Consider the following 21853-nt stretch of genomic DNA (forward strand, 5'->3'; position numbering starts at 1 on the left):
GACCTAACGCAGACCGTGGTCACAATCAATGAAATCCCAACCCATTGTGATACCATCATTCCGACAGACGGTACGTCACCGAGCATAAAGTTCTGGGGGTTTTCTTATTGATTCACTGATGGCGGCGCAGATTGATGGCGCATTCGTCAAAGTCACACCATCAACATGAACAGCAGCGCGTGGCTGGGGCCGCAGTTCACGGCCGAAGAGTTCGAGATCCTCGAGGTCATTCGACCCACGTCATCGTTGTCGTCGTCGCCGAGCCCTGAGGCGAAGCGGCGCCACGCCTCCAAGCTGGCGTCGCAGCGCACGCAGCGCCACCGCAAGAAGCAGCAGGACGAGCTTGTCTACTTGAAGCGCAAGGTCGACGAGCTACAGTGCCAGCTCACGCAACTCACGCTCACGCAAGCCATGTTCCCGCCCGAGCCCGATAGCAAGTGGAAGAAGCTGGCGAAGGACGAGCGCAAGCGGCAGGCCGACGTGCTGCACGAGAACAAGCGCTTGAAAACCGCGATTGAAGAGCAGGTCCACTTTGCCGAGTGTCTTGTCGAGATCCTCAAGCGTCAACCTCTCCTCGACGACGCGGCCCAGGATCAGCAGTGGAAGCTCCTCAAGCTCGTGGCCGAACCCCGTGCGCGTCACGCGGCGTACCACGCTATCGTCGACCACGAGTACGCCAAGATGGACAGCGTCTTCATCGAGGTCGGCATTATCGACTTTGCTCATGGCGACCGTCGGCGCGCGATGCCCCAGCTCCTCGACAACGGCGACATTGAGGTCGAAGAAATCGTGATTGGGCGGTTCGCGGTGCCGCTTTCGATCGTGGCCGAGGCGACATGGGACGTCCTTCGCGGCGCCGTCCAGGTCTCTGCGTTCCCAGGCCACTACACTATTTTGGAGCACATTGATGCCTCGACAGCCTACACCAACTCGTACTGCCTCCATGAGCTCGGCAACTCGCAGTCGCGCACGGTCGTAAAAAAGTACATGGAGTCGCCATCCCGCTGCGTCTTTGTGTGCCGCAGCGTCACGGAAGACGAATTGCTGCCGCTGGACCCGGCCTATGTCACGTGCAACGAAGTTTCGTGGCTCGCCTTTGACGTCGACGAGAGCGGCTGTGCGCTTGGCCGCTTCGTCCAGAAGGCGTGGCTGCGCCCCGGTGAGCTCGTTGCAGGTGGTGTTGTCCCCGACTATCTGATGAACGCGTACACCGAAGGCACACGGTCGCTCGAGGATGCGATCAAGACGCAAATCACCAAGCTCATGGGCATGCAGTGCGAGCCCTGGACCGTATAAATGTGATCAAAGCGTCTACTAGAGTTGAATTGTGCTGCGTGTGTTGAGCGTCGTCTACGCCGACGGCTTGCCATCGCTCTGCGTCTTTGCCTTGGCGGCGGCGTCCTTCTTCATCTTCTCCATATTTTCCTGTGCCAGATTCAGACCGTGCCATGCAGGAGACGACGTACGAGGATGCACTGCTTGTAGTCATCCGTCTCTTGGTCGCAGTCGGACTGGACAAAGTTACCCTTGAGAAGGCCGTCGAACCAGCTGCCGTAGCACGCGCGGGCCTTGGCCTTGTACGCTTCGCACGCTTCGAGGGCTTCCATCGTCTCGGCTATTCTATGACACAAGCGACGCCATTGGCCAGTGCTCACAAACCTCTTTAACCTTATATTTGCCTGACCATGATAACTACAGTACATACGTGGCACTCGGAGCGGCGAGGACGACAAGCCCGCGTGCAAACAGCTTTAAGGGTGCTGCGCTGTTGATCGAGGCGAGCCCGAGCTTGCAGAGTTAGTCTTGCAAATCTCACAGTATACGGACCAGTGCACCCGCTGGTCCAGAGGCTCTGGGGTGCCTATTGATGGTACGTTGTTAGGGCTCTCCGAGGTGGATGGCCAAGCACAAGGCCCAGCTCTCAAGATGTACTCGACAGGCAGCGGGCCCAGCGCGGATAGATATTCGCTCTCGCTGCAACGTCTTGTATCGGAACCTACCACAACGACAGCGCAAGGCACCAGCGAGCCGACCCCAACATAACCTGCTGCATCGTGCATCGCGCGTCGCCTGGGTCATCATCACATGCAGGAAACGCATGGTGAGTCACACCCTTGCTTCTTGGAGGCTAGGCGCTGTTGTGGTCTACGCATCAGACTACGAGCACTTGATGAGGTGGCGAAAAGGCTGATTCGCATGTCAGGCCACCACTGCAATCGATGATGCAGTATCAAGTATTAGAGGTTCGCTCAGAATTCCGGCGGCGAGCAAGATGGAGTCGCGGGACACGCTCTTGGCCGCCACGCCGCCGTCCAGCAACAGCAGTGACGCCAAGGTACCTGCTTCGACTCGTCACGTGCGCCGGCAGCAAGAGGAGCTGGCGTACCTCAGAGACAAGATCACCGAGCTCCACAGCGTGCTCGAGGTGCTCATGCTGGACAAGGAAGTCGAAGAGGCCGTGCGCCCGCCGGGCCAGTGGAAGCAGCTTGCACAAAACGAGCGCAAGCGACAGCACGATGCACTCGCCGAAAACGAGCGCTTGAAGGCCGCAGTGCAGGAGCAAGTCCACTTTGCCGAGTCGCTCGCCTCGCTCCTCCGGAAGAAGCCGCGGCTCTGTCTCTTCCCGACCGACCCCCGCGACCAGTGGCGCGAGCTGCACTTGGTGCGCGAGCCGAGCGCGCGACGAGACGCCTTCCATGCGATCGTCGACCGTGAGTACAAGCTCCTCAACAGCGCGTTCATCGAGGCCGGGCTCATCGAGTCGGCGGCGCAAGCGCCGAGCCACGAGCCCCGTTTGCACAACCACACGCTCGAAATCCAATCCAAGTACGCCGTGGCGCTGCCGCTGCCTGGCGCCGCCGACGTGAGCGCGCATCTCGCGCTCGTCTCTGCGACGCTATGGGACGTGCTCCGGGGTGCGGTCACGATTCCAACACGCAGCAAGACGCGTGTGCTCCTCGACCAAGTCGACGACAGCGTGTCGTACTCGATGAACACTAAACCGTACCGACTCGGGACGACCCAGCGCCGGATGATCTACAAGCTCTACAAGGAGACGACCCGGAGCGTCGTCGTCGGGCGCAGCATCGAAGGCGACGAGCTGTATCCGATCACGACCGACTGCGACGTCTCGAAGGAGGTCATGTGGTGCACAATCGAGCCGACTCCGAATGCAATTTTGCTCAAGTACTTTCACAAGACACAGCCGTTCCGGGCAAACGACGGCGAAATGTCGCCGCGCCTCATTAGCGAGTACCTCGTCGATATCCACGGCACGTTTAGCGACGCGACCGAGGTCATTAAGCACGAGGTCCAAGATCGCGTTGCGTTAAGGAGTCGTATTCAGTGAACCTCTGGCGCCATCGAGACGCCAGTTGTGCGACCTACAGTGTAGTAGCGGCGAGATGGTGTTTGACTAATCTAATGGGTGCGTCGGAGACGGTTATGCACGCCAACAACGACGTCATAACAACCATGGATTGGCGGCTTCTGATAGCATCGAAGGGATTGCGTCCACGGAGCACCTCCACCCACCGTCAGACTTGCGATTAGATAGATGCCTTTGCGCGCTTGGCATGCTTCAGGGCCACAAGTGCCATAATGGAAGTAGAGCAATGCAATGCTGCTCTGCCAAGCAACTCGCGCGAAACAAATGCACTCGAGTCTTTACAAACAGTGTACTAGTACTAGTATATCACCGCGCAAAGGGCGTGGGTAGCTCTCTGTGTAGGAGCTTTGAGAGGCTCGTGGCAAAGTCGGCTTGCTCTTGCACCGCGGCCCGCAGTCGTCGGTTCTCGAAAATCGCGCTGAGCATGCGCCGGCGCTCGTTCCGTGCGAGCTGCGAGTACTCACACGGCGCAGGATCCTGGATCTGCTGCGCCGCTTGCAGCGTGTGAAGAGGCTCTTCGAGGTGGCGTATTTCGACGCGGAGCGCGTCAGCTTGAGCCTGCTGGCGGTCCATGTAGCGCTGATACGCCGAGCGAGGACGAGTCTCGACGAGCGTCGTCAAGATGTCTTGCTCTTCGGGCGTGAAGAGATGCGACACCGAGGTGGTGGTCCACGACATAGGCATGGCGGGCACGAGCGCCGGCGACTGGCGACTGGGCATGCACCGAAGCGCAGCAGTGGTAATTCGATACTACCGACTGGAGCATCAAATTTTGCCGGTGCTGCTCCGCCGAAGGACCTCCTCAGTTGCAACCCAACGGATCGCTGGAACTGACGACGGCCGCAGAGATATGCTACTACCGAGTAGTATGATATGGGTCTGTACGAAGCAATCTTGTGGTGGTTTCAGCGAGACGCAACGTCTACAACTGCCCGTATCGCTTGGCCAAAATGAGTGCTCGCTCGCGTCGGTCGCAACCCTTTGGCTTCACGTCAACACGAGAACAAACCTTTGTTTTACTACGCGTGATGTGGGTTAGAAGGTCATGACCGAGGACCACGCTCAGCGAAACCGATCATTCGATCCAGTAAGCTTAGTACATGGACCCAGCGTACGCCTCGCACGTGTCGAAGTGACTTGAACTCATTGTGGCCAGTGGTGGGAGGCACGGAGTTGCGTGTCCCCGCACCATGGTGCCGCGAGCTGGAGCAGCAACGACGCGCCACCGAGTGCGATGTGCCAACCGATACACTTATGTGGTGTCTCGGCGAGAAGCAACAGGCTGCATTACCACAATCCATCGGAAAACATGCCGTAGCTTGCAGTGGATTAGCCGGCTCGCAGCAGGGTGCTCGTACCATGCCCCAGCTGTATCGTGTGCGTGCACGGTCGGGAGAAGCTCGTCAGAGTCCAGCAAGGTATGTACGACCATCAAGAAACGCATTCACGCAAACGAGGCTGCGAGGTCATCATCAAGATGGCACCTGCAACGTGTCAGCACGACCAAGTAGCTTTCCCACTGGCGCCTATTGCAACGCTTCTTCTTCTTCTGTGTTTTACGTAACGCGCTTTAAAGTATTGTGCACGAATGGACGCGCTTCTGTCGACGCCCGAGACGGACGACGACGTGTCGACGCAGCTCGCAGCGCCCAAGCGGTCGCCGTACCAGCGCTACATGGACCGGCAGCACGCCGAGGCCGCGTCGCTCCAGCGCCAAGTGACCGAGCTCCGGGGCCAGCTGCGAGCGCTCGCCACCGCCCGCGAGCTCGCGGACGCAGCCCACCCCGCGACGAGCGAGTGGGCGCGCCTCGCCAAGGCGGAGCGCAAGCGCCTCTGCGAAAGCAGGACCGACAACCGTCGGCTCAAGGTCGCCGTGAAAGAGTATACCGAGCACGCACAGGCGCTCGCGCTGCTCATCGGGAAGACACCGCGCCCGCTCGTCGTGGCGATGGACCCGAACGACCAGTGGAAGCATTTGCGCCTCGGCGCGGACCCGCTCCTGCGCTACTCGGGCTACCACGCGATGGCAGACCGCGAGCGCCACCATTTACGCAGCGCCTTCTTGGAGGCGGGCCTCGTCGAGTCGCGAGCCGTGCCCCACTCGTTCGAGACGCGCGTCTTCCACCAAACGCTCGAGATCCAAGCCCGCGTCTGCGTCCGGCTACCTCGTCGCTTCGACACGCCCATGGACTTTGAGATCATGACCCGTGTCATCTGGGACATTATGAGCGGAAACGTTATCGTTGCGTCGCCGACCGGGTACCGCGAGGTGCTCACCAAGGTTGACGACACGATAACATACATTACGACCAAGCGCCACTACACGCTGGGCTCCAGCGTTCGCAACGTCATCGTCAAGCGGTACATGGAGGCAAACCGGTTCGTCCTCGTGTGGCGAAGCGTCGAAGACGACGAGCTCTTTCCTTTTGAAGACGGCAGGGACGTCGCGCGCGAAGTCGGCTGGATGCTCCTCGAGCCATGCGAGTCTGGCTTCCTCTTCAAGGTCTTCACCAAGCTCCAGCCATTCACGTCCGGGCACGACTGCTCGCCAGACGAGATTCGAACGTACATGCAAGATCTGCACGGTGCGTCGCGGAACGAGCTGCGCATGTTCCTCCTCGAAGCCGACAAGCAGTTTACCGCGCACCAGCGAGCGGCGTTTGCCGAGAAAAAGTCAGCAGCCAGTGCCGCCTATGGCTGACGAGATACGTTTACAAGTCATCAAGTGTCTTTGTCTGTAGCACGTTGATGTCATCATCGTCAGCGAGTGCTTGTGGTACCTATCGCGACGAGATGCATCGAGCTGAGCTACTTCTACTACCAGCGCAACCTTCCTCTCCAGAGCACGTAGAGGTAGGTGGTCAGTAAGAAGCCCATGAGAAGCACCTTTGTCGTTGCTGCCTACAAGAGACATGACGTGTCTCTTGTCTTCTTTGCCGTGTACAATGTACGGCAGGAAGGAGTTGGCTACTGCGAGGCGCTGGAGGTTGAAGGGTTCGAAGGGTTGGAATGGAATCCTTTCGAATATTCTGTCGCGTTGGCACCTTGGTCTGCGTAACGATGACCATGCCGTCGTCGCTGCACGAGCAGGTAGCTGAATGCCTGGGGTGGAAGAACCACCTCGGCTCCATAGCCGAGAACTGTTCGCTCCAGCCTGCACGCCAAGAGCACTTGAAGCTGTGTGCAGAGGTTGTGCTGCGGCGCATACACAAATGGCTGCGAGCTTGTGTGTCCTATTGACAGCCCCCAGCGCGCAGTGGCAAGCGCTCACGCCCGTGCACAGTTATCGCCGTGTCATTGAGCTGTCACGAGCTCCTGCGAACTTTTATGGTCTACACGAACAATGCAAACAAGTACTGCATCGACATGCAGCAGTAGCGACGTGTACGAGTGGGGCAGAAAGCTGCGTGCGCTGATCATCGTCGCCCGTACCAGCAGAGAGGATGAACTCGTGCCGCAGTCGCCTAGCCTCAACACGTTGAAAAAGATGGTACGTAGCTCGAGATGCTCGAGACACCACCTTCTTGCTCGAGTGCTACCAATCTACAAAGCCTCTTCCGTTTGAATCCACGCGCTTTGGTGCTATCACGATGGAAATAACTTTTAATGCACTTGGAGGCGACACCAAGCGCCGCCAATCCTACTATCCAGTCGAAACGATGCCGCTCGTTTCGGCTGCCATCTCCGATAGCTCCAATTACCCGTGATGGGAGTTCGGTTGTCTTGTGCTCAGCAGAAGCGATGCACCCTTTTCACTGATAACTTGCTACAATACCGGTAAGGCAGATTTGGTGTCGCTTTACGCCAGAACATGAACCAGAAAATGAACCAGAATCGAACCAGAGCACGCTCATGCGAAACGAGCAATGTAGTATCCTTTGACGTCATCCTCGGCTTTGCATGACGTGCACAGCCTTGTTTATGCCCACATCGCGCTTCTGCTGGAGACTGTACGAGTGCAGGAACGCTACAAGCCCAGTACAGGATCTAAAGCCTCTCGGTGCTTGTATGTCTGCGTCCGACCCACGCGAAATCCATGTCGGTGGCAGCAGACACAACTGCTTCTACCTTGCACAATTCGACGTCCGAGGCAACTTCAACCTGCACTCCGCAGCACCGATGGGCCGATTCATTCCCGCAGCTCGACCGCCTGCTTACCACAGCTTCTTTCAAGAGGCGTACCGCCACGTACGTGCGCTACATGGTACGTCAGTATGTATCTAGCGAGGCTGAGCGTCACCTTCTCACGTGATTGAGAGAGCGCTTGACGATCTTGGCGGCCGTTCGTTCGCACCATCTGGGCAGGTTGACTTTGCCGCCGCGATGCATCATCTTCTTTTTTTCGGCATGTTTTTTCTTGACCTTGGTCTTTGTAATGCAAGATGATAAAATTAGATCCTCTGATATCGGATAATGACCTTTTGAATTCATTGTAAGAGGTTTACGATGCTCCAGGCGCCAAGAGTAAGAACTCGGATTGCTTCATCCTTCCGACGATGGCCCGGCCGCAAGCAGGCAGCAGCAGCATGGCGCTGCCGGCGCCGCTGACCTTTGACGAGTACAACATGCTCGACGACATCTTCCTTCCGCCCGGTGTCGCGTCCTCGAGTAGCTCCGAGACTGAGACCGCGCCAAAGAAGAAGCAACCGTCCAAGCAAGTCCTCGCCGTCCAGCGTCACCGGCAAAAACAGCGCAACGAGCTCAACTACCTCAAGTCCAAGGTCGAAGAGCTCCAACTGAATCTGCAGAGCATGACGCAGGCGAAAGCGCTTCAGGACATTTTGCATCCGCCGTCCAAGTGGGAAAAGCTCGCCAAGAACGAGCGCCGGCGCGAACAAGAGGCGCTGCTCGAGAACACGCGGCTCAAAGAAGCCCTCGAAGAGCAGGTCCAGTTCGCCGAGTGCCTTGTCAACATTGTGCAGAAGAAGCCGCGCCTCGCCATCAACCACGCCGACGCAACCGACCAGTGGAAGCTCCTCAAGCTCGTGGCCGACCCCGTCACGCGTGACGCAGCCTACCACGCGATCGTCGACCGCGAGTACGCCAAGCTTAACAGCGCGTTCATCGAAGCAGGCTTGATGGAGACGTCATGGGAGGGTCGGCGCCACGTGCCGATCGTGCACGACGGCTGCCTCGAGGTGCAGACGATCATCCGGTGCAAGTTTCCCGTCCTCTTCAACGTCGTCGCCGACGCCGTGTGGGAGGTTGCGCGCGGCGCTGCCGAGGTCATGGCCCTCCAAGGCGTGTACAAGATGATGCTCGAGCTTGACGCGTCCATGACATACGTGACGGGGAAGCGGGAGTCGCCGGTCGGCAACATCCAGCGGCGCGTCATCGCCAAGCGGTACTTCGAAACCAACCCGACGCGGTGTGTGATTGTCCACCGGTCGATTTACGACGACGAGTTGTACCCGCTCTTGCCCGACTATGCGATCGCGAACGAGATTGCGTGGATGTCGGTCGAGATGGACGCGCAGGGGCTCACGGAGCTCAAGTACTTTCAGAAGGCCAAGCCGTCGCTTGTTGTGACCAAGAGCCAAGACGAAGAGTCCAAGCTCGCGTGCCAGTACCTCATGGAGCTCTACGCCAAGGGCATGTTCAAATTCGAAGAAGAGATCCACGCCCAAGTGCAGAAACTGAGTCTCGGCACGTACACCGAGTTGTAAGGCGCCGCTTTTGCGTCACAACGCCCTACTACCGCCTATCTAATACATGTCGTCGTCCATCCTACGTCGCTTCTCTTGTGATGTCATCGTGGTGGTGGTGATGGATTCTAGTTGCGGTCTCGGAGCCAGCAGCAACGATGGCAAGCAGGCTCTCATCAAGGAGATCATTCCCTTACTGGATTCCCTTACTGCGATGTACATAGGCTGGCTGTACCGGCTCTTGGCTGACAGTGAACAGGCATGGTCCAAGCCAAAGAGCCACTGTCGTTGCAGCTTGTGGTCGAAGGATGTTTCGCATGAAACGGAAACAGAGTATATTCCAGTGTCTCTTCCACTGGCTTGAACGAATCCCTCTCTAGTGGGTGCAACGTAGCACGTGACAGATCCATACCCTGTAACTCACGCAAGAATATTATTTTTCAAAGGGATCTATTCCACTGGAAACGATGCTGCGCCCGACGTGGGAAGACGAGGTCCAGGCCGCGCTGGATGGCCTCGATGTTGCCGCCCTCGAGGCCTCGACAGCGGAGCCGCCGCTATCGCCTCGGTCAGAACAGAAGCGCAAGCAGCGCGAGGCCTTCCATCGCCACAGCCAGCGCACGCGCACCGAGCTTGCGTTCTTGAACGACAAGGTGTCGGAGCTCAAAGAGAAGCTTGAGCTGCTACACGCGAAGCGCGCCGCGGTGGCCGAAGAGCCTGCCAAGTGGGAGCTCCTCGCCAAAGCGGAGCGCAAGCGGCGCCAAGACGCCATGGACCAGAACGACGAGCTCCGCGCGTCGCTGAACCAGCAAGTGGACTTTGCGCACTCGCTCGTGCAGATCGTGTCCAAGCGACCGCGGTCACTGTACCCGAGCTCGTACACAACCACGGAGCGCACGTTAAGGCTACCGATGGAGCCGCGCGCGCGCATGGCGGCGTACCACGCGATCACCGACAGCGAGATCGCCAAGCTGGACGCTGCGTACGCACTGGCCGGCTTGACCAACCCGACGAGCGAGTTCCAGAAAAACGAAGCGCGTTTCGAAGGCGATGCGCTCATCGTTGACACGATCGCGCTCGTGTACTTGGACTGCGCGTTTGACGTGGCCGTGCAGGCGGGCTGGGACGTCATCCGCGGCGCGTCGCGCTTGAAGCCTGTGCTCGGCGAGTACGTGCATTTGGCCGACATTGACGCCGACGTGTCGTACTTTTCATCGCTGCACCGACCGATCAAGGCCCAGCGCCGGCTCTTGGTGAAGCGGTATCACCGCCCGCACTGCGTCTCGTACGTAGCGCGGAGCATCGCGATTGACGACGTGTTCCCGCTCGACCCCGAGCTCGCGGTCATGGACGAGGTCGCGTGGGCGCAGCTTATCGAGGACCCTGCGACGGGCGCCGTCACGCTCAAGTACTGTCAGAAAGTGCACCCGCCCCTCTCGTCGTTCAAAGATGCCGAGGGTCCGGTGACGATGCATCTCATGCTGCTCTTCCAAAAGATCACCAAAAGCTACGAGCGCGCGATTCGCGACCAGATCGCAGGCATCATACTCGCGTCGTCCGCGCCGCCGTCCGGGTGATGCTGGCCCTACCGTACCACCTTCTAACACTCTATGAAGCCCATTCACAGTCTGTCTCGTTGGCATCCACGGTAAGAAAGGTTCTTTGAGCAAGAAGAGCTCATCCAGAAGCGAGCTATTGCATCTGGACAAGACGGAGCCGTTGGTGGGGACCAAGAAAAACTGGTGCTCCTTCTTGGCGAATCCACTTGGTTGCGGGTGACAGTGCGTGCGCTTGCAGATTTGACAAACGCAATGCAATCTTTGAACGCAACATCGCTGCCAGCGGGTGCTCTCTCATCGCGCGATGCCATGGGAAGGCCCATGCTACACCATGTCCTCGTGCATGTAGCCGGTGGAATGCCGTTGTTGACATAGGGCTAGTCCAAGTACTAAATCTTATCGCCAAAATGAGAAGTTGGAGCGCCAACTCTCGCCGCCGATCAAGAATATACTACCTGGTGCTGCCTGGTACAAAGCATTGTACGCTTACTGGTGTTGACAGCCTTGGTAAATGCGTCGACAAGCTGCTCTGAAATTCAAGCCGCCGGATGGCTTGACGTTCATGACTCATGATGCAGCACCATCCAGCTCCATGTACGTACACCTTGGTCGATGCTGCGGTTGGCTCGGTCGTTCTACCTCGTTTGCATCATTCCTTTCATGTCCATATCTATTACAAAACGATATTACCTCGCGTCGGTCGCCCGCGGGTGCAATGGGTTGCGTCTTCACGTGCCAGATCGTCTGGAAACCCTCTGGTATCGGATATGCATCGGTGCTGCTCGATCACATTTGGGTGGCTATTTGTTCTTGGAGGTTTTCAGAGCACACAGGATCTGGCAAGTGCAACTCGCCCGACACAGTGGAGATGGGCGACGAAGGCTGGCAAGACGGCGGTCTCTTTGGCGCCGACATCCTCGCCGACTGCGACCTCGCGTCCATCGACGGCTCCGTCTTCGCCGCCGAAAACAAGGCGTTGGGCGCATCGTCCCGCGAACGCCAGCGGCTCGCGCTGCAGCGCCATCGGCAGCGACAGCGCGACGAGCTCGTCTTCTTGAAGCGCAAGGTCGACGAGCTGCAGGCCGAGCTGGAGCAGCTCACGCGAGACAACGAGCTGCGCGACATCCTTCAACCACCGAGCAAGTGGGAGAAGCTCGCAAAGCAGGAGCGGGTCCAGCGTGCGCATGTCCTCGTCGAGAACCGCGAGCTAAAGGAAGCGATTAGCGAGCAGGTCGAGTTTGCTCAGTCGCTCGCGGCGCTCATTCGCAAGTCGCCGACGCCGCGGTACGTCTGCGTCGACGCGCACGAGCAGTGGAAGCACTACCGGCTGGTGGCAGACCCGATCGCGCGCCGCGCCGCGTACCATGCGATCGCCAACCGCGATTACGCGAGCCAAACGAGCGCGTTTATCGAAGCCAAGCTGATCGAGTCGCCGAAAGAAGGCCGGCAATACATCCCAATACTGCGGGACGGACTCCTTGAGGTGCACACGATCTTGTTCACGCGGCTGCCCGCGCCGCTCGCCGAGACCGTGAGCGCGATTTGGGACGTCTTGCGAGGCGTCTTTACGGTTGCGAGCGTCCAAGGTATCTACCGCGTGCTCGAAGAAGTCGATGTCGATACGCTGTATGTGGGCAGTCTTCGGCACTACTCGCTCGGGAAGATCCAGCGACGCATCATTCTCAAGCGCTTCCGGGAGAGCGACTCGCGCGTGGTCGTCGTCACCCGCAACGTGCACGAAGACGAGGTGTTTGCCTTCGACCCGCGCCTCGGCTTGGCCCATGAGGTGTCGTGGATGGTGCTGCAGTGGGACGCGGCGTCGCAAACCACCGAGGTCAAGTACTTTCAGAAGGCGATCCCGTTCTTCGCCGAGGCGCCGCTGCTCGAGAGCCACATCATGGGCGTGCCAGTGAGCCAGCACATTATGGAGATGTTTGCCAAGCACTCGCTCGGGTTTGAGCAAGCGATGCGCGCGCTCTTACACGCCAAGACGACTGGCGACGCGATACCACCCGACGATGTTGTCCAAGTGTAATACCAAGTGTTTTGTTGCAACGCCAATGTCCACTGATGCATTATAGTGATCAAATTGTACATAGGTTCTCGATGTGTCAACGTACAGTATTGGGATAAGCCAGCCGCGGTACCGTAGCGACGCCCGTTGCGTTCAATCGCGTGCCACACCTCTGTGTTGAATACGGACGCCGCGAAAAGCTGGTGGAGCGCGTCTACGAGACACTAGCGATCGTCACGGGACGCTATTATAGCCAAGGTCGGGTACAGGGCCATCGGAAAACGTCTTGCGTAAACCGGGGGAGCTCGGACAGCTACACACTGGGCGACACGTTGGCTATATTGGTGAGTTTTGCAGGGACTTAGCTTCGTACAACGCTGGGGAGCGCTCGTCCGACACCTCTGCGGCTACCTCGCCTGCTGCTTGGTTGGCCACAACGATTTGCAGACCGGTACGACCAAGTGCGGAAACGAACCCTAATCGCTTCGACGCGCGCCACCTACCATGCTTCCTCGCAGGTATGTTTACACATTAGACTAGACCAAAAGGTTCATGCTGCTTTTTGAATACCGTATGAGGTCACACTGGAATTGTACGTCGTCTAGTATGTTCTGTGTCGACAAAGTGGAAGCATTGTCTACGGCGGTCACGCCATCTGATTCGGCCAATGCAGTGGTCTTTTTGACCAATCCAGATCCATCGCTGCAGACGGTCCGCGATGGCGAGCTGTGGTGCGCCTGATGACGCAACGCCGCCCGACGAGAGGCGAGGACGCCCACGCAGCGCAGCGCCGAGCACCTCGACCAACTCGGACGATGACGACGACGACGCGCAGGTGCGCAAGGGAAAGCAGCGGTCGGCGTACTACCGCCACAAAGACAAGCGGCGATCCGAGCTCGAGTACCTCCAGGACAAGGTCGCCGCGCTCGAGGAGCACGTGCGCGTCCTCCATGAGACGAACGAGCTCTGCGCAATCATGGACCCGCCGTCGCTCTGGGAGCAGCTGGCCAAGCGCGAGCGCAAGCGCCGGCTCGCTGCTTTGCGCGAGAACGAGCGGCTCAAAGCGTCGTTGGAGGAGCAAGTCAAGTTTGCCAAGTCGCTCGCGGCGATCGTACGCAAGCGGCCGCGCCTTTCGCTCTTCGCAGACACCGAGGCGTCGCTCCAGGGAGAAGCCATGGTCCTTTGCGCCGACCTGCCCTCGCGCCAGCGCATGTGCCACGCCATCTCGGACGCAACGCGCGCGGTGCTGGAGAGCGCTTTTGTCGAGGCCCACCTCATCGACCCGACCGACCCGATGCGCGCCCACCGAGCCGTCCTGCTCCACGGCGTCGTGCAAGTGCACACGATACTGCACATGCGGCTGACGGTGCCGTTAGAGGCCGTCGTGCGCGTAGCCTGGGACATTCTTCGCGGCGCCTACCCCGTGCGGTCGCTTGATGGCACGTACGAGCTCAAAGAAGAGATCGACGAGCACACGTCGTACGTCCATAGCGAGCGGCGCTACGCCGTGGGCGCGATGGTCCGGCGTGTTGTCATGCGGCGGTACGTCGAGTCGCCGTCCCATGTGACCATTGTGGGCCGGAGCGTCACACAAGATGCGCTGTACCCTGTCGACGCGCGCATCTCGGACGAGGCATCGTGGATGACGTTTGAGGCGACGGCACCGAACGAGACGGTCGTCAAGTACTTTCAGAAATCGACGCCCAATTTTGACAAGCCTCTTGATGCGGCGACGATCGAGAGCCAGTACCTCATGGACCTCTACGCCGATCACTCGTACCAGTTTGAAAGGGCTGTGCTAATGCTTCTCGAGACCGACGGCGGCTCGTCGTCAGACGACTCGGTAACCGACGCGTAGGCTGCCACGTCATGGCGGGAACGATACCGAACATCTAATCATGTCGTTATACACGTATAGTAGCACCGAGTAGCCACTGGATTCTTCTTGTGGGTTATTCAGCGCCTCGCACAAGAGGCCACATGATATGTGCCAGGATTGGGATCCACTGCATCGACAGCGATTACAGTGTAGTACTCCGCCAGCAAAACTCGGAAGTTTACTGCCGATACGCTTGAAGAATAGCCGAGTGGGTTGGCTTGCTATGACGTGCAGCTCATGCCGCTTCGTGGGCTTGGTGTATCTGGTGGCCGAGGCACGTGGGATGGACAAGTTGTGTTGCTGTCGTCATCGCTGTGATTGGTCGCTCTTGAAACAATAAACCAATGCGACGGCGACATTGCACTTGGTTTTGGCCAATAAGCTGACGTGATGACGGAAACAGCCAAACGACAACTGAGCAATGGGCGACGACGCCCACACAGCCAACGATGCAGCCATCGACGCCTGGCTGGGCGGCGTGGGGCTGGCAACGACCGCGTCGCCGAAGAAGCTCAGCTCGTTCCAGCGCCACCAGCTCAAGCAGAAGAGCGAGCTGCTGTATCTGCAGACCAAGGTCGCCGAGCTTCAAGAGCAAGTCCGCGTCCTAAAAGAGTCGGCCGAGCTCACTGCCATGATTCAGCCGCCGTCGCTCTGGGAGCAGCTCGCAAAGCGGGAGCGCAAGCGCCGGCTCCAAGCCGTGCGCGAGAACGATAGGCTACAAGCCACCCTGCAGGATCAGGTCAAGTTTGCCGAGTCCCTCGCGGCGATCGTGCGCAAGCGGCCACGCCTCTCGCTCTTTGGCGCCGCATGCGAAAAGCCGTGGAAAACCGCGGGCCTGGGTCTGCGCCACGAAGACCGCGTCGGCGCAGCCCATGCATTGCTTGACGAAGAGTACGCGTTCCTTGACAGCGCCTACATTGAAGCGCGGCTCGTCGACTCGACGCACGACCACCGCCAGTACCTCGCGCACGTTGTGCATGGCGCTGTTGAAGTCCACACGATTCTGCAGTGGACGATGCATACGGCGGCCGAGACTGCCTTCCGCTGCGTCTGGGATGTCATGCGCGGCGCGTACCCTGTTCGGTGCGTCGGTGGCCTCTACACGCAACTCGAAGAGCTCGACGAAAGCACCTCGCACGTACACAGCGTGTGCCACTACACGGTGGGAACCATGCTTCGGCGCGTCGTCATGCGCCGGTACATGGAGCCGTCTGGTCGCTGCGTGATTGTCGCGCGCAACATCACGAGCGACGCGCTGCACCCGACCGAGCCAGGCCTTGACATCTCGGAAGAAGTTTCGTGGCTCGTGCTCGAGCCCAGCGAGAGAGCTGTCGCTGTCAAGTACTTTCAAAAGTCCAAGCCAGCGTTCAGGGACTTTCGACCCGCCGAGATCCAAGAGCCCGAAAGCAAGTACCTCATGGAGCTCTACGGGAGCTACTGCGACGGCTTTATTGCGACCATGGAGAGCCTCGTCGATGGCGACACGAGCGGCGGCAGCTCGTCCGAGGAGTCGCACTGACTAGTACTAGCTTATCGTTGTGTGTGCTAATGGACGGTAGCTTGGCGTGTATGTACAAGAGTAGAGCATTGCAACGGAATGTGTTCGTCTCGTTCAGATGAGCTCTGGACAGGATTCGTCGAGGTCATCCTGACGTGTCCTACGACTACGCCGATGACAAGTGGACCACCTGCTAACGCCATCGCCTTGGAATATGTGCCCCGGCATCCATCATGGAGCGTCTCAGACTCAGGGCGATTGGCGTCGAGAGCCCAGGAGGCTGCCACGTATGTGGACCGACGCCGAGTGTCGAGCCTGTCGATCGCGTCAAGTATCCAGTGCGAGAATTTGTTATAACCCTTCGATGCGATTGGTCCGTGGGATGCCTGGTGGGCGAACGCGCGTTATAACACGCCGTATGCGTTGCCGCGCTGGCTTTTTCAGCGCTTTGCAGCGTTCGTCTTTGATCGGCGTTGATCGATGCGCCCAAGTGCCCACGCGCATCCGGACCCTGGCGCAGCAGAGATCTTACTGCCAGACCCGGCGACAATGACAGAGCTCGTCGCTGGCATCTGTGACGACTTGGCGCGCGAGGCGCCACCCCGCACCAAGCAGCAGATCGCCACGCTCAAGCACCGCAAGAAGCAGCAGGACGAGCTCGCGTACTTGAAGGCAACGGTACAAACGTTGCACGCCGAGCTCGCTCAGCTCACAACGGAGAAGAGCCCGACACGCAGCGCGAGCCGCTGGGAACGCTTGGCGAAAGGCGAGCGCAAGCGCCAGCACGACTCGCAGCGTGAGAACCGCCGGCTCAAAGAGATGCTTGAGGAGCAGGTGCAGTTCGCCGAGTGCCTCGTCAACCTTGTGCACAAGCGACCAAAGATGGCGCTCATCGCTGACGACGACGATGATCATTGGCGCCAGCTCCTGCTCGTGGCCGATCCTGCGCTCCGGCGCGTCGCGATCCCGGCGATCGTCGACCGCGTGTTTGCCGATCTCGACAGCGCGTTCATCGAAGCCGGCTTGATCGAGTCGCCACTGCACCGCCACGAGTACGTGCCCAAGATCACGCTAGCGCATACGCTGGAGGTCCAGACCATTGTCTGCGTGTCGTTCCCAGCTACCTTTGGCGTCGCGTCCGAGGCCGTGTGGCGCGTGCTCCGCGGCTCCGTGCCCATCCCACAGCTCAACGGGTCGTATTGTCTCCTGCACGAAGTCGACGACGACACAACGTATGTGGCCGGTGTTCGTCAGCACGCAGCGCTCGAGACCCAGCGCCGCGTCATCGTCAAGCGCTACCACGCGGCGCCTGCCCGCTTCGCCGTGGTCTGTCGAAGCATCCACGCCGACGCCTTGTATCCCATGGACCCAACTTGCGCCCACTCGAACGAAGTGTCGTGGCTCACCGTCGAGCCGCTCTCGCCCATCGCGAGCATGGTCAAGTTTTTCCAAAAGTCAAGTCCGACCAAGCACGACGGCGCCGCGCTCGACGCCGAGTACCTCATGGAGGCCTTCTCCAAAAACACGCTCGGGTTTGAAGTCGCGATTCTCGATGAGATCCACCGGCTCGAGCGCCTTGCTCTGTAGCTTGTTGTGTCTGTTTTAGCGTAGTAGTCGCGAAATATTTTATGGCTGCATTCACAACCACGTGGCAGCGCGATAACGCACTTGCCGTCGACTTCAACGTGGCATGCCGGGAAGAGTAGTAGCTCATGGCGCGGCCGATGACGGGCGCGCGGGACCACACGGGCTGGTTCATGCAATGATGGCATTGAGTGGTCGGAGCTGGTGGCACACACGCTGTGAGTGCACGGCGTGGGTGGCCGAGATCCTTCCGGCGTTTGCAGCGAAGCTGGCTTTTTACTGAGATTCGGATGCTGAAAGATCCGGTAGGACTTTTGGTTTTAAAACAGGACAATCTCGCCACTGTGGTAAATTCGGCCGTGCCAGAGAGAGTGATGAACCCAGAGGCGAGCGCGACTTACCGCGCGATGCTCCTCCGCAGCCTCGAGACGCCGGACGGCGACTACATCAACAGCCTGAACATGGCCACGGGCAGCATCAACTTTACGCACGAGGAGCGCGCGATCCTCGAGACCATGTGCTCGACGCCAACGTCGAGCGCGTCGACCAAGTCGGAGCCCGACGAGACACCACCGCCGCCCAAGCCCGTCAACAAGCAACAACTAGCAGTCCAGCGCCACCGGAAGCGCCGCCAAAATGAATTTGCCTACCTCAAGCAGGCGGTCGTCGACCTCCAAGCGCAGCTCGTGTCGCTAAACCAGAGCCGCGAGCTGCGGGAGCTGCTGGACCCGCCGTCGCGCTGGGAAAAACTCGCCAAGGAAGAGCGCAAGCGCGGACAAGAGTCGGTGGTCGAAAACAAGCAGCTCAAGGAGGCCATTGAGGAGCAGGTCCAGTTTGCCGAGTGCCTCGTCAACATTGTGCGCAAGAAGCCACGGCTGGCCCACCTCTCGACCGAGCAGCAGGACTTGTGGAAGCAGATGAAGCTCGTGGCCGACCCGGCGATCCGGTCGGTTGCGATTCACGCGATTCTGGACCGCGAATTTGAAAAAATCGACTCGGCGTTCATCGAAGCCGGGCTCCTCGAGGACGACATGCCACCCAAGCGCCGGCACGTGCCCCGCTTCGAGCACGGCATGCTCGAGATCGAGACGACGCTCTGCGCGCACTTTGAAGCGCCGTGCGACATCGTCACCACCGGTGTCTGGGACGTCTTCCGCGGGCTCGTCGAGCTCATCGGGGTCCATGGCACGTACGCGCCGCTCACAGTCATGGAGGACAACGTCGCGTACATCGCAGCCGTGCGTCCGTATGGTCTTGGCGTCATTGAACGCCGCATCCTGATCAAGAAGTACTCGGATGTGCCGGGTCGGGCCGTCTTTGTGACGCGGGGCATCCACGAAGACGAGTGCTTTCCCGTCAGAGACGGTCACGCCGTCACGAACGAGGTGTCGTGGACAACGGTCGAGGTGTCCCCGACGTCACCGGGCGTCACAATCGTCAAGCACTTCCAGAAGCTCAAGCCCGCGCTCTCCGAGTACAAGACGATGGAGGAAGCAGTGCCGATCTCCAAGTACATCATGGAGGCCTACTCGCGCAATTCGATCGGAACAGGCCAAACGATCCGCGAGTACATTGCGAAACTCCAAGCCGCCGCCATGACCCCGTCTCTGGTTTCCTTGTAAGATGCGGTAAAAGGACGCTTAATTTATTCCATTTGCATCCTACACGAACGAGCCATGTACTTTGCGACGAACCGACACGAACACGAACGTGCCGTGTACCATGCACAATACGAATTTCTCGCTACATGCAGCGGCGCAGCACCGTTTAGTAGTGTGGTCGTTAGGGGAGAAGGCGGCATGATTGAATGATTTAAAACACATAAAAGACAGGGCTCTAGCCGCCAAAGCCCCACGCGTTCGAGCCTTCGTCTGCGTCGGCGTTCCACGTAAAGAGATTGGCGCCAACTAGTATACGACGAGAAATAAGTACTGAGAAGAATGCCACTGGACGCGGTCGTACACTTGGTGCCACGGGCGGGCGGGCACCCGCCGTGGAGGCTGAGCGGGTCGAGGATGTTCTGGCCCGTCTGGTCGTAGAAGAAGGCGGCCTTGAGTCGCTTTGCTGGCACCGCGAGGCCCTCGGAGCACTCGGCCATGCCGTCGCGCTCAATGTCCGTCACCAAACGCTCCTTCGAGTACGGGAACACAGTCTCGCCGCCCTCGGGCACGTCGTTGAGGTACAAGAAGAGCGTCACGAACCGGTTCGGCTCAAAGTGCTGAAACTGCACCGGTTTTCTACGCCACGAGTTCAGACAAGTTGTCCTTCCTGGACAATGTGTCGATACGTACGTGTAGACAAAGGCGTCGCCCGCGCGCTTGGTCCAGGACGCGACAACGAGGTCAAACATGGCTGGTGCCCTACGCAGAATGTCGAGGAGCGCATCGGTCGCGTCTTTGTTCTCTTCGAGCCACGCAGCCATGTTGGGTGCGCCCAGCGCCGCATCGATGTCGTCCGGCGTGTAGTCCTCCAAAACGTACTGGATCATCTAGACGCACGCCACTTTACACGTGGCAGTGCGAGCGTACGGCATTGTAGTACCTTGGTCTGAAACTGCATGCGATACGTCGGGTAGTCGCGACCGTACGTGCGCACGACGACCGGCGCGTCCTCGCCGACTTGCTCGACACGCTCCTTGGCCCAGCGGATCCAGCGAAAGTAGTGGGACACGCCACTCGGCGGGTGCTTGGGCGCCCTACCCGACATCAGACCCATCGCCTTCCGCACCGAGATGGTACTTGTAGTGGAGGGCGGGCAGCCCAATGTGCTTTTCCCACGACGCGATGATCCCTTCAAGCATATACGGCTTGGACTCGAGGAGCTGCTTGAGGATGTCCACGGCCTTGTTCTGGACGTTTTCCTGGATCCAGTCGCGCCACGCCACGTCCGAGACGTGTTCCGTGGCAAAGTATCCGGTGGCCGCGGCTTCGTCCAAGAAGAGCTGCAGCAGCGCATGCTGCCACCGGCCTGTGTCGGCCACGACCGGGTACAGCGGGTGGCCTTGTTGGAATGGCACGGGAACGCTCTCGGGCAGCGCGTCGATCGTCGCCGCCGCCCACGTCGCCCACGCTTCATAGTCGGCGACCGCCGTCGCCGACTGCTGCAAAAAGTCTTTCGAGCTAAAATAGTCTTCGTGCTGACGGAAGAATTGGCCCGTCTGGTACCGCAGCAGCTGCATGCGCTCGCAGTAGACGGGCGACGGCAGCCGCGCGAGCGCCGCCGTCCGGGCGCGAAAGTCGCGCGTGTAGTGCGAGTCGTCCAAGAACGCCGTGAAGCTCGTGCGGTCGGCGTGGTACCCGTCCGGCGCTTCCTTGCTGTCGACTGGCGACCGCTTCAAATGCTCCAAGCCGAGCTCGATCGCATACTCGGTTTCGTCCGACGTGAAGAAATCCTCGACGCCAAACACAAGCGGTGCCAACGAGAGCGTCTTGAGCTTGACGCCGTCCACCGTCCGCTCATAGCCGACTTCGACGCCAGGCCACACCCACAGCTGAAAGTCGGTAAGGATGTACACGATGCGGTCCCGGTCCAGTTCGCTCGCGGTGTCGATCGGCTGCCCGTCGCTGTTGTGAAGGCGAAGGCCGTTGGCCGCATAGTCGGCATCGACGCCCAGTGCGAACGCCGCCGACGCTGTCAGCGCGTGCAAGCAGCCGTCGGCCACGTCCCACGGCAAGACGACGCCGTCGTTCTCGCCGTTGAGCAAAAACAGCACGGACTTTTGCGCGCGCAGCGTCTCGGGGCGACCGAGGTACGACGTGACGTGCACGCGGTCGGTGGGCGCCATAGGCGGCACGCACGCAGGGTCTGGTGTAAGGAGCTTGCGCGTCTGGATGCGCACGATATCGCTGCGGTACTTCTCCGGCAGCGGCGCCGACATGTTGACGGCGAGCTGGCGCGGGCTCTTGGAGAAGACGATCGCATCGTCAGTTGTCTCGAGCGGGAGCGAGTACAACCCCGCAGCAATCGCAAGAAGCACGGGCACGAGATACCACACCATGTTGAAGCTGCTGGGCTTGGCCTTGGTTGGCGTGGGCGAGGCCTCTGCCTCGGGCTCGCGCGCTGCTGCTGCTGTCTTGGTCATGGCGCCGCCAGTCGCAGAATGACCCACCGTCGTGCCACGCGTCGCGCCATAGACGTGCTAGCGTAGCATGTCTTTGTGGCCCGAGCCCGGTTGTCGTTCTGGCGCTCGGCACCAGGCCCGATAGCCGGCATTTTATCTGTTCTGTCTCACTTCACCGGATTGCATATTCAACGCTAGTATCCTGAATGCACTTGAGACAGTATTG

At 59.5% G+C, this 21853-nt stretch overlaps 13 protein-coding genes across 13 annotated transcripts; 10 read left to right on the forward strand and 3 right to left on the reverse strand.

Moving 5' to 3' along the window:
• Window positions 1-165: 165 nt before the first annotated feature.
• SPRG_11616 (hypothetical protein) lies at window positions 166-1296 on the forward strand (the record flags this gene model as incomplete). Its single annotated transcript, XM_012350564.1, has 1 exon — window positions 166-1296. The coding sequence occupies one exon, from the start codon at window positions 166-168 to the stop codon at window positions 1294-1296; it is 1131 nt and encodes a 376-aa protein (XP_012205954.1).
• SPRG_11617 (hypothetical protein) lies at window positions 1226-1621 on the reverse strand. The gene is made up of 2 exons (XM_012350565.1): window positions 1467-1621; window positions 1226-1425 (listed from the first exon to the last, which is right to left on the reverse strand). Exons 1-2 carry the CDS (start codon window positions 1605-1607, stop codon window positions 1351-1353), a joined length of 216 nt encoding a protein of 71 aa, XP_012205955.1. The 5' UTR covers window positions 1608-1621; the 3' UTR covers window positions 1226-1350.
• Window positions 1622-2266: 645 nt separating this feature from the next.
• Window positions 2267-3479, forward strand: SPRG_11618 (hypothetical protein). The gene has a single exon (XM_012350566.1). It carries the CDS (start codon window positions 2273-2275, stop codon window positions 3347-3349), a length of 1077 nt encoding a protein of 358 aa, XP_012205956.1. The 5' UTR covers window positions 2267-2272; the 3' UTR covers window positions 3350-3479.
• A 215-nt stretch (window positions 3480-3694) lies between these two features.
• Window positions 3695-4108, reverse strand: SPRG_11619 (hypothetical protein; the record flags this gene model as incomplete). The annotated part of the gene is made up of 1 exon (XM_012350567.1): window positions 3695-4108. One exon carries the CDS (start codon window positions 4106-4108, stop codon window positions 3695-3697), a length of 414 nt encoding a protein of 137 aa, XP_012205957.1.
• Window positions 4109-4952: 844 nt separating this feature from the next.
• SPRG_11620 (hypothetical protein) lies at window positions 4953-6131 on the forward strand. The gene has a single exon (XM_012350568.1). The coding sequence runs from the start codon at window positions 4977-4979 to the stop codon at window positions 6087-6089; it is 1113 nt and encodes a 370-aa protein (XP_012205958.1). The 5' UTR covers window positions 4953-4976; the 3' UTR covers window positions 6090-6131.
• Window positions 6132-7868: 1737 nt separating this feature from the next.
• SPRG_11621 (hypothetical protein) lies at window positions 7869-9118 on the forward strand. Its single transcript, XM_012350569.1, has one exon. The coding sequence runs from the start codon at window positions 7885-7887 to the stop codon at window positions 9052-9054; it is 1170 nt and encodes a 389-aa protein (XP_012205959.1). The 5' UTR covers window positions 7869-7884; the 3' UTR covers window positions 9055-9118.
• A 360-nt stretch (window positions 9119-9478) lies between these two features.
• On the forward strand, window positions 9479-10681 carry SPRG_11622 (hypothetical protein). Its single transcript, XM_012350570.1, has one exon. The coding sequence runs from the start codon at window positions 9501-9503 to the stop codon at window positions 10608-10610; it is 1110 nt and encodes a 369-aa protein (XP_012205960.1). The 5' UTR covers window positions 9479-9500; the 3' UTR covers window positions 10611-10681.
• Window positions 10682-11440: 759 nt separating this feature from the next.
• SPRG_11623 (hypothetical protein) lies at window positions 11441-12651 on the forward strand. The gene has a single exon (XM_012350571.1). It carries the CDS (start codon window positions 11461-11463, stop codon window positions 12625-12627), a length of 1167 nt encoding a protein of 388 aa, XP_012205961.1. The 5' UTR covers window positions 11441-11460; the 3' UTR covers window positions 12628-12651.
• A 673-nt stretch (window positions 12652-13324) lies between these two features.
• SPRG_11624 (hypothetical protein) lies at window positions 13325-14464 on the forward strand (the record flags this gene model as incomplete). The annotated part of the gene is made up of 1 exon (XM_012350572.1): window positions 13325-14464. The coding sequence occupies one exon, from the start codon at window positions 13325-13327 to the stop codon at window positions 14462-14464; it is 1140 nt and encodes a 379-aa protein (XP_012205962.1).
• A 423-nt stretch (window positions 14465-14887) lies between these two features.
• Window positions 14888-16004, forward strand: SPRG_11625 (hypothetical protein; the record flags this gene model as incomplete). Its single annotated transcript, XM_012350573.1, has 1 exon — window positions 14888-16004. The coding sequence occupies exon 1, from the start codon at window positions 14907-14909 to the stop codon at window positions 16002-16004; it is 1098 nt and encodes a 365-aa protein (XP_012205963.1). The 5' UTR covers window positions 14888-14906.
• Window positions 16005-16411: 407 nt separating this feature from the next.
• On the forward strand, window positions 16412-17625 carry SPRG_11626 (hypothetical protein). Its single transcript, XM_012350574.1, has one exon. It carries the CDS (start codon window positions 16464-16466, stop codon window positions 17568-17570), a length of 1107 nt encoding a protein of 368 aa, XP_012205964.1. The 5' UTR covers window positions 16412-16463; the 3' UTR covers window positions 17571-17625.
• A 291-nt stretch (window positions 17626-17916) lies between these two features.
• Window positions 17917-19238, forward strand: SPRG_11627 (hypothetical protein). Its single transcript, XM_012350575.1, has one exon. It carries the CDS (start codon window positions 17942-17944, stop codon window positions 19187-19189), a length of 1248 nt encoding a protein of 415 aa, XP_012205965.1. The 5' UTR covers window positions 17917-17941; the 3' UTR covers window positions 19190-19238.
• Window positions 19239-19342: 104 nt separating this feature from the next.
• On the reverse strand, window positions 19343-21648 carry SPRG_11628 (hypothetical protein; the record flags this gene model as incomplete). Its single annotated transcript, XM_012350576.1, has 5 exons — window positions 19343-19474; window positions 19530-19804; window positions 19859-20055; window positions 20109-20262; window positions 20306-21648. 5 exons carry the CDS (start codon window positions 21646-21648, stop codon window positions 19404-19406), a joined length of 2040 nt encoding a protein of 679 aa, XP_012205966.1. The 3' UTR covers window positions 19343-19403.
• Between the last annotated feature and the right edge of the window lie 205 nt (window positions 21649-21853).

The sequence above is a fragment of the Saprolegnia parasitica genome (assembly GCF_000151545.1).
Source record: "Saprolegnia parasitica CBS 223.65 unplaced genomic scaffold supercont2.67, whole genome shotgun sequence".
Lineage (NCBI taxonomy): Eukaryota > Oomycota > Saprolegniomycetes > Saprolegniales > Saprolegniaceae > Saprolegnia > Saprolegnia parasitica.

Bases quoted from the DNA above. Each gene is read 5' to 3' on its own strand.
- SPRG_11617 (XM_012350565.1), bottom strand. From the start codon at position 1,607: ATGGAAGCCCTCGAAGCGTGCGAAGCGTACAAGGCCAAGGCCCGCGCG. The intron at 1,426-1,466 runs GTACGTCGTCTC...AATCTGGCACAG, and splicing joins ACTACAAGCAGTGCATCCTC to GAAAATATGGAGAAGATGAA.
- SPRG_11618 (XM_012350566.1), top strand. From the start codon at position 2,273: ATGGAGTCGCGGGACACGCTCTTGGCCGCCACGCCGCCGTCCAGCAAC.
- SPRG_11620 (XM_012350568.1), top strand. From the start codon at position 4,977: ATGGACGCGCTTCTGTCGACGCCCGAGACGGACGACGACGTGTCGACG.
- SPRG_11621 (XM_012350569.1), top strand. From the start codon at position 7,885: ATGGCCCGGCCGCAAGCAGGCAGCAGCAGCATGGCGCTGCCGGCGCCG.
- SPRG_11622 (XM_012350570.1), top strand. From the start codon at position 9,501: ATGCTGCGCCCGACGTGGGAAGACGAGGTCCAGGCCGCGCTGGATGGC.
- SPRG_11623 (XM_012350571.1), top strand. From the start codon at position 11,461: ATGGGCGACGAAGGCTGGCAAGACGGCGGTCTCTTTGGCGCCGACATC.
- SPRG_11626 (XM_012350574.1), top strand. From the start codon at position 16,464: ATGCGCCCAAGTGCCCACGCGCATCCGGACCCTGGCGCAGCAGAGATC.
- SPRG_11627 (XM_012350575.1), top strand. From the start codon at position 17,942: ATGAACCCAGAGGCGAGCGCGACTTACCGCGCGATGCTCCTCCGCAGC.